Source organism: Humulus lupulus, chromosome 2, assembly GCF_963169125.1.
Source record: "Humulus lupulus chromosome 2, drHumLupu1.1, whole genome shotgun sequence".
Classification (NCBI taxonomy): Eukaryota; Viridiplantae; Streptophyta; class Magnoliopsida; order Rosales; family Cannabaceae; genus Humulus; species Humulus lupulus.
In genome coordinates, this window is record NC_084794.1 from 113,812,865 (window position 1) to 113,822,235 (window position 9,371).

Below are 9,371 nucleotides of genomic sequence, written 5' to 3' on the forward strand. Positions count from 1 at the left end.
AAATCATGGAGCAGGGGGTTGAGTATGAATGGTTAACGATTAAGTGTAAGACTTGTGCTGGTTTTGGTCACTCAATGACAGACTGTAGGAAGGACAAGAATACTCAGTGGGTTATGAAGGAGCCTATAACTAATATAGAGAAAAAGGATTGGGGAACTGAAGGACTTCAGGATGTAGAGCTGGAGAAGCTTGCGACTCAGGCAAGTTCAGACGATGGCAAGGTTCATGTCAACCCAGTCGAGACTTTATTGCCTAATAGTGAGGATTCAGCTGCTAGTGAAAAAGGAGATCAGGCTAGCCAACCTTGGCCTACTCCGAAATGAGTTGCTGTTCCAACTAAGGAAGGACAGAGGTCAGATATTAATGCTAAAAACCTAGGTCAAAAGAACAAGAAATCAAACAAGTTTTTGGTGCTTCAAGAGCCAATGGTGAGTGGTAAAGAAGGTAAATCTAATTCTGTTTCCTCCAATGGATAACTGTAATATTTTGAGTTGGAATGTTAGAGGGCTTAATGGTTCTAATAAACATAGCCCTGTTAGTGACCTTTGTAGTAGTAATAAAATAGGAGTTGGTGGTATTTTAGAGACTAAAATGAAGGGAAACAAAATAAGTAGGTTAATGGAACTTCAGTTTCTGAATTGGGATTTTCACACAAGTTCAGTTATTGAAGGCCGACTGTTGATAGTTTGGAGAAAGTTATTTGTTAAAGTCAATATTATAGAGGAATCTAATCAATTTGTTCATTGTTTGGTGAAGATGGCTGGTGTGCAGCAGGCTTTTGGTGTTACTTTTGTCTATGGTTTTAATTCGATTGAAGGTAGGAGAAGTCTTTGGGAAGGGTTGCAAAGGCCTACTCTTATGGACAAAGCATGGTTAATTTTAGGGGACTTTAATGCCCCATTTTCAGGCAAAGACCGATCGGGAGGTAAGCCTATTTCAGACTTAGAATTGGTTGATTCCATTAGGTGGCTTGCGGGTGCTCATGTTGAGCCTTTAAAAAGTGTTGGTTCATATTTTACTTGGACTAATAACCAAAATGGTACATCTAGAATTTACTCAAAAATAGACCATGTTCTTATGAATGAGAAATGACTTGATTTGTTTCCTCAGTCCACTGCAATGTTTAGATGGGAAGCCATTTCAGATCACTGTTACTGTCTTGTTAGAACTCAGACTTAAGAGAAGTTGGGGTCTAAGCTTTTTCGGTTCTATAACTATTGGACAGAGCACCATGAATTTTGTGATCAGGTTTTAAATAGCTGGAGGTCACCGCTTAGAGCCACTGGTATCAAAGCCATATTTCTCAAGTTGCTGAGACTCAAACACTGTTTGAAAACCTTTAACAAGGACATAATTGGTGATTTGAAGGCTAACTATTATAAGGCTAAAGAGACATACCAAGAAGCTCAATTGCAAGCTCAAGCTTACCCTCATGTTTTTAGTTATCAGGAAGTTGAGAGGATAGCAGCTGAAGCCTTCTCGGTTCAGGAAAGGCTTTATCATAGTTTTTTAATCCAGAGGAGCAAGATAACATGGCTGAGACAGGGGGATATGAACACTTCCTTCTTTTATGCTTTTTTAAAGAAGCGTAAAGTGGAAAAAGGTATTGTCTCGTTCATCACAGAAGAAGGCAAATTATTTGACAAATTCTCAGAAGTTGTTTCTCATTTTGTGGGTCATTTCATATATTTTTTAGGTAGTCCTAGCTCGGCTACAGGCAGATTAAAGGTCCAGAATGTTGAGATGGGTCCTAAGATTTTTGTAGAGCAGCAAGTGAAGCTTCTGAAACCTTTTTCAAAGAAGGAGATTCGGGAGTCTTTGTTTGGCATTCTTATTACCAAATCTCCAGGACCTGATGGATTTGGTTCAGGCTTTTTTAAAGCTGTTTGGCATGATATAGGGGATGAGGTCTGTGCTGTAATAACTCAGTGTTTTGAAACAGGTCATTTCCCATCTGAGCTTCATGAAACAACCTTATCTCTGATTCCTAAGGTAGCTAACCCCTCACGGGCTGTTGACTATAGACCCATAGCCTACTTCTCTACATTGTACAAGTGTATGGCTAAATTGATTTGTAAGAGACTGGCTGTTGTTCTCCTTGATCTTGTACAGCCAAATCAGGGAGCGTTTGTTAAAGGTCGCTCTATAGCCCATAATATAATGATTTTTCAAGATCTCATAAAAAACTATGGGAGGACTTCTACTTCATCGAGATGTGCCATCAAGATTGATCTAAGTAAGGCCTATGACACAGTAGATTGGGAGTTTCTTGAGGACCTGTTAAAAGCTCTAAACTTTCCTATGAAATTCATAGGTTGGGTTATGTCATGTGTTCAGAATACTTCCTATTCACTACTGATGAATGGAAGAATTCAAGGCAAATTTAAGGGAGAAAAAGGGCTGAGACAAGGTGATCCCATGTCACCTCTGTTGTTTGTCCTTATAATGGAATATTTGACAAGAAGTTTACAACTAGCAGCGCTTAAATCCTCCTTTAGATATCTCCCTATGTGTAAAAGTCTCAAGCTTATTAATCTGTGCTTTGTAGATCATTTGCTTTTATTCTGTAAGGGTTCTCTCTCAGCTGTTAGAAGTGTCAAGGAGGTTCTTGATGAATTTGCTTCTGCTACAGGGCTTTCAATCAACTCTGGTAAATCTCATATATTTTTTGGTGGAGTCACAAGCAATGACAGAACTCGGATTGCCCATGAAATTAATCTGACTGAAGGTACTTTTCCTCTTATGTACCTTGGGGTTCCCATGAGGCCTACCAAATGGAGACATGAAGATTGTGAGGTCATTATTTAGAAATTTCGTTGAAAGATTCAGAACTGGGCGAGTAGACATCTCTCCTTTGCTGGCCGCATACAACTAATCAATTATGTTTTGCTTGGGCTTCGAAACTATTGGATGACCATTTTTGTTTTGCCTCAGACCATAATCAAGGAAATCAAAAAGCTCTGTAGGGGTTTTCTGTGGGGCACATCTGGGCAGAGAAGCAAGATTCACATCCCCTCTTGGCAGAAGGTTTGCCTCCCCAAAGCCTATGGTGGATTGGGATTCAAAGACAGAGCTAGTTGGAATCGAGCAGTCTTAGAAAAGTATGTATGGGCTATATCTGCTAAACCAGATTTGTTATGGGTTAAATGGATCAATTCCATTTATCTGAAAAGAGTCAATATCTGGAATTATGAACTGAAAGCATATTGTAGCTGGTATTGGAGGAAGCTCTGTCATCTCAAAGATCGTTTTAACCATGCTGCTATTCTCTCTGCTGGTGCGCAAGGGAAGTTTCAGTCTTCAAGATTGTATAACAGCCTTTTAGTCCAGCAAAGGGTTGATTATTATAGGACTTTTTGGAGTAAACTAATCCTTCCTAAACACAGATTTATGCTTTGGAAGGTGGTAAACTCTCAGCTTTTAACAAGGGACAGTCTCAGTAGGCTGCATGTTCATATGACAACATTGATCTGTCTGGTTTGTGAGAGATATCCTGAGAGTCATTCTCATCTATTTTTTGACTGCATTCTCTCTAAACTATTGGTTAAAAGGATCTTTGAATGGCTGGGGTTCGTTGCTTGGCCTTTTGATTTTAATAGCTGGATGGTGTGGCTGGCTAGAACTCGGAGTGGAGTATCAGCTGCTATTGTGAATATGGTTTTTGTTGCTGTCATATACAGCATTTGGAGAAATAGGAATAGGTGTTTTCATGATGGTTATTCTTTAACTGTTGTGAATCTAGTACAGGAAGTAAAATACACAACTAAATATAGGCTTTACATTGTGTCCAATAGTCAGCTGTCTGTTAAAGACCAAGTGTATATACGACATCTTCAATGTAATTAGCTGATTATATGGTCTGGTTTGTAGTTGGCAGGTGTTCCTATTTGTGTTTGAGTCTTTGACTCTTATTTGTATTGTTCATTTGTTCAATGAAGTTCATATTTTCTTCTTGATAAAAAGAAAAATTATTTTCTTCTAATTTTTATCCTAAGTTTATTGGTGTCTTTTACATAAGTCTAGTCATGCTCTTCTTATGTAATTTAGACTCTTGATTTAATTTAAAATATTTGTTATATTATATACTTTTTACTATATTCTGCAATTGGTATTTTGTCGCTCTAAGGTATATAATATGATCAATTTTTAAAATTAGAAGTTAGTATAATTTAATTAAGAACATATTTTAAGGTGAACTTTATTATATATATTTTCCAACTATAATTAATGGTGTAGAATTATAGTTGAGTACAATGAATCAATTTTATTAATATATATATACATATATTTTCATGAATGAAACTTGTGACATCCATATTTTCTTTCTGATTCTAATTCTTCAATTTGTTTATTTAGTGTTTAAAAAATATTCTTTTTCAAAGTTACATTATTTCAAAGTTTCTTGTTTCTAATTTACTAATCTTTCTTTTTGCTTGTATTTTACCTCTCTGTGGATACGACATAGCCTGATTACTACTGCGACCGCTTACGAGTTTATTGGGCAATATCAGAGATCTTCCCTAGCCGGTCGCTAATGGGGCGGGGCTCGCCGTCTCCAGTAGGTCCACGAGCCAAACCATGGTTGGCTGAGGCTTCAATCTCCCCGGCATCAGCGACCTCATCATGAACAACTGGGAGACCCCTCAAGATGATACACTAAACAGGCGGAGGAGGTCTAGACTGATTCAATGACTAATGCACTGCCAAAAAGCCATAGGTCCATAAATTATCATCAGTGAGAAGGTAGTAAGCAGTTTTGTACTCCACGAGGACCCGCTTCTGGAGATATTCCAAATGCTCCTCATAACCAGGCCATGTAGTTGGGCGAACAAGGGTACTTGGAAGAAACAACAAGTATGTTAGCATAAGATAAGAAAAGGAAAGTGGGCTGACCCTCGTTGATCACGCAGATCTCTTGCCCATAGCCATTGGCGAAGGCACCTAAACCCATCAGCGAGGACAATACACTAAATCTGCGAAAATGAAAGTTCATTAAGAACCAAGAGTAAAGTGACTTACCAACTTTCTTGAAAACATGGTGGAGAGAGTTGATACCCTTGGTAAATAACTATATGTAGGCATACTCCCCACTGTTTGACTTTTCACTAATAACCAAATTTGGCACACTATTCTGGGCGCGGAGGTGATATAAGCATGTGTTCTTCCTATTTGGGTTAAATTGAAGGAGATTTAGATAGTGAATATCATGCGGCATGGGAGGTTCCCAACCCATGTTTCTAAACAACACGTTGAGCCGAATGATGACCCCGTAGGTGTTGGGAGCCAGTTGAAATGGCACCTTCTAGAAGTAGTTGGTGACACTGAGCAAATAATCATTTAGCAAAAGCAATGTTCCAGGGACACAATGTCTGGGGCTCCATGTCTGCCAACCCTTGGGAGGATGGTTGGCGCAGTCGTCGGGGCCTCCGTTCACCATCGACCCAAATGGTGAGTGGCCATCACCGATGGCGGGCTAGCAAACCCCATCGATGTTTTCCCAAGTGGCGAGACTGCCACTCGCTGAGGAGCGATTCTTAGTCACCTAAGGTGAAAAGCCTCCACCATCATCGATCCTTGTGAAGACCTAATGACCTGATCGACACCCATTGCCGATTCAAAGCAATACTCGTCCAAAGCACCCAAATTCTACCATAGCCCTCTACGGCAAACCCATGGGACTTGAAAATGCAATTTCGGCAAGGGCAATCACAAATCCACCAAGTCCAACAAATTCTAAATCCAATTTTGTGGGTCTAGCAAGAAATGAGGAGATTGCCAAAGAAAATATCTAGGGCTCATGTATTCAATGGGATTAAAGCAAAAAACATGAAATGTGTGAAATTAATGGACAAGAGAAAGGGGGTAGAAAGCTTACCAATACAAAGATGGAACTTGAAGAGGTAGACTCGGCAATATGCTTGAACTCGACAAGATGGGGTAGACGATGGCGCCACGCGAGAGGGAAGGAGGCAAAAATGGAGGAGAATTTGATGTCTCCCTTCTTGTGCTAAGCCCCCCGCCACTGTATAAAAAAGGCGCGCCTAGATGGCTCCCTAGCACCGTTGAGGCAAGGACTCAATAAGTTGGACCCTCCAATATTTTCCAGGAAAAACAAATTCCAGAGCTAAAGATGATTCCCAAAAAGGAAAAGTTCCAAAGTGTCAAGAGTAGACAATTCCCAATGGCACCACCGCTGGTGAATGGACCTCACGTCGCCAATCACATTAGGCCCAGTATAGAGACTTTATCTTTCCAGTTGCTTCTGTGACTTGCTACGGTAAAAGTCTGTTGAAAGTGAGATTCCTTGAGAATGGACCATAACATGCAGGTACGGGTTGAGGAACCGTCCCATCTCTAAAATGGTGCCACTAAGAACAGTAAATGCCTCGGTGAAAGGCAGCACCACTACAAGACCATGTTCTACAGGGATTCAAATGCCTATTAATTAATTGCTATTGGGTAGAGCTAGAGAAAATCATTGCTTAAGGAAACCAGAGCACCAACTCCCCACCAAGCACCATGTTTTACCAAAAATTCTCCACAAAGAAGATAACTGGAGCACGAGTGCGAGTCAAAAAATGAAAATGGAATGGCAACCAACTCCTGCAATGAAGAGCAATCAATGTTGAGCAAATCTTAGGGAAAAGTGTGCATGGTAGTGTGAAAACCATTCGGTTCCAAGCATGTGGGGCACGCAACTTGTACCCTGACGGACTTTTGAATGGGGGTGGCTACACAAAAGTAGCCTTAGTGTTGTCGCCAGGCTGATGGAATTGCGAGAATTGAAAGCTACCTCTGCTCTAGAAAATCAACATACCATCATATCGCGCCCAAGCTGCTGACGAGAATCAGCCCCCACGTGAAGCCAAATCACTTGGGAGGCAGACCACCTCTCTGTTGTGATCGAAATACTTCCTCTCAGCAATAGACAAAGTTAGTGGCTTTTCGAAGAGCCTCAACTTCATCCTTTCCACCTAATGGCTTCATCAACTCAAGAATCCCAAATCTGGATAGCCCAAAGGCAGCAAAGTAACGGACTAGAGCGAGAAGACCGCACCTCACAAATTCAAGTCAACCTTATGCAAATGTGAAGCCACCATGTGGGGCAAATGTTATACCCGATTTCGGTATAGCCACATGGCAGCCAGCGTAGCTGATGACGTGTCAAAATGAGTGGTGAAGTGACAAGATACGACAATCACCATCGCTTACTAAGAGAGTGACCCTCATCATTCCCTCGACACTTGGGCAGAAATGACTTCATCAACAAGAATATACTTCTCCAATTGCACGACTCAATTGGCCTTCAACTGTCTAGGCCCAGTTGCCGTTGACACTAGGTCGTCGCCAATCATAAGAACAATGGACTCCTCGCCAGTCGTTGGTGGCCCTCACTGCTGGCTGGTGGCCCTCGTCGCCCGAGCCTCCCTCAACACCGAAATGTGCACACAACCTCTTCATACAAAGGACACTCTGGATTGCCATTTTTAGAGAGACAGAAACGTGATCTTCATCCGAGTGTGCCAGATTTTGAAACAACTTGCCATTGTCAGCTCTTCCCATCTCCATGGCTATAAATACTGTAAATCAAAATGTAAAAGGTGTAGGTCATTACGTTAGTAAATGTTCAACTTCTAAAGAGCTCCCACTCTATTGTTGTTACTAACTCAAGAACAGAATCAAAACTCTGTGTAATTGTTCTTACTGGTTCAAAGTTCATTATAAATACTCTTGACTAAATTGGATGTCGATCATCTTTTTGAGGCCAAATCACTATAAACAAATGTCTCTTTCATTTAATACCACATTTATTTCTCTGCTTTTGGTTCATTATTAACAGCAAAGATTCCACTTAGAATTTTACACACAAAACAACTCTTCAGTTATTACTATGTGAAAGTTGACGATAAAACCAGTCAACAATTAGTTTATAAATCAAATTAGCTTTTGCAACATTTTTATTTTATTGTTTGTTTTTCTTTAATGCTTATTTTTACCCATTGTCATAAACCTGTTAGTTTATTTTTCAAGGTGATTTTAAATCTTTGAGGTTATTATATTTTTTAGTTGTTTTATTGGTCTTTTATTATAAATCTTTTCAGGTTCTTGCTGCCAACCTAGAGTCACTAAATGCCATGGAGTTTTTTTTAGATTACAACCACGTTTTTATTTATTCTTATGCAATTTTAAATACATAAATGGGCAGTGTTGGTTGTTGTTTAAACAATTTTTTTTTATTAAATTGTTATGCGATTAATAACAATGATATTATTTTATATATGGAAAGATTTAATATATGACTTTCATTAATTAAACCTTCATTATTTTATGATTTGTGTACTACAATTGTTTATTTTTGTACCAATAGTGTAAATAGAAAAATATGTATCATTAATTAGGTATTTTTATAATAGTAATATACTAATAAAAAAAGTCTTATTATTACTTAGACAATTTGACTTGAACTTCAATTTCATCGTTATCTTTTAAGGGCGTTTGGTAACAATCGATAGAGGCATAGAAAATCCCATGATAAGACTGCCTTCAGATATAAATCTGAGTTTTTCTTTAAAAAGAAATGTCGATGTCTCGGTGGATTGGGTGCCAACTATAAACAATAGAAGAAACAACTAACAAAGTCATCTTCTCTTCTCAGGTACCAACTTGTTGGAAGGAGCAGAAGACAATTTATTAACATAATTAGCATTTCATGTTCTCTCTTTTATCTATTTATTTTATGAGAAGACCAACAACCCAACAGAATGTTCTCATATTTGAATAAAACATTTAAGGTTAGTTTAGATAATGTGGAAAATGCATTTCACCTTGTTTAGTTGGGAGTATTATTTTTCATCCATTTGTTTGGTTGCTTTATAAAGCATTGGCATGACATTCTAATGAATGACTTTTCAATCTATTTGGTAGAATGACTATTCTATCTAAAAATAAGAAGAAAGATTATTCCAATACACACATAATTTTTTTTTTACTCATATAAAATTTTATTTATTCTATTTCTATTCTTGTTCATATTCTATTATTTATTCTATATTTTATAATAAATCTATTTGAGCTACTCTTCCTTAATTTGGAAATTTGAAAAGGAAAAAAAGTGTCGTCTCTATTGTAGGGAAAGTTTCACTGCAAATATCATTTATTAAATATCAAAACATAACAAAGAAAAAGGTTACCTAGCATGCTAGCATTTTCATTTGGGTGCATTAAAATGTACTTGAAAGTATGGTCCATTTTAATTGGGAAGGAGATAAAAGGGGATGATAAACTCGGGATTGTGCATCTATAGCAAATGGGAATTAGTCATCCAGAATTTTTAGATTGAGACTCTTATGTTGTTATTAATTAAGAAAATG

General features: G+C 38.4%; 1 protein-coding gene across 1 annotated transcript; it reads left to right on the plus strand.

The window, feature by feature from the left end:
• Nucleotides 1-468: 468 nt before the first annotated feature.
• Nucleotides 469-3,846, plus strand: LOC133814624 (uncharacterized). Its single transcript, XM_062247561.1, has 5 exons — nt 469-1,002; nt 1,111-1,161; nt 1,249-1,603; nt 1,697-2,796; nt 2,935-3,846. Exons 1-5 carry the CDS (start codon nt 469-471, stop codon nt 3,844-3,846), a joined length of 2,952 nt encoding a protein of 983 aa, XP_062103545.1.
• Nucleotides 3,847-9,371: the final 5,525 nt, after the last annotated feature.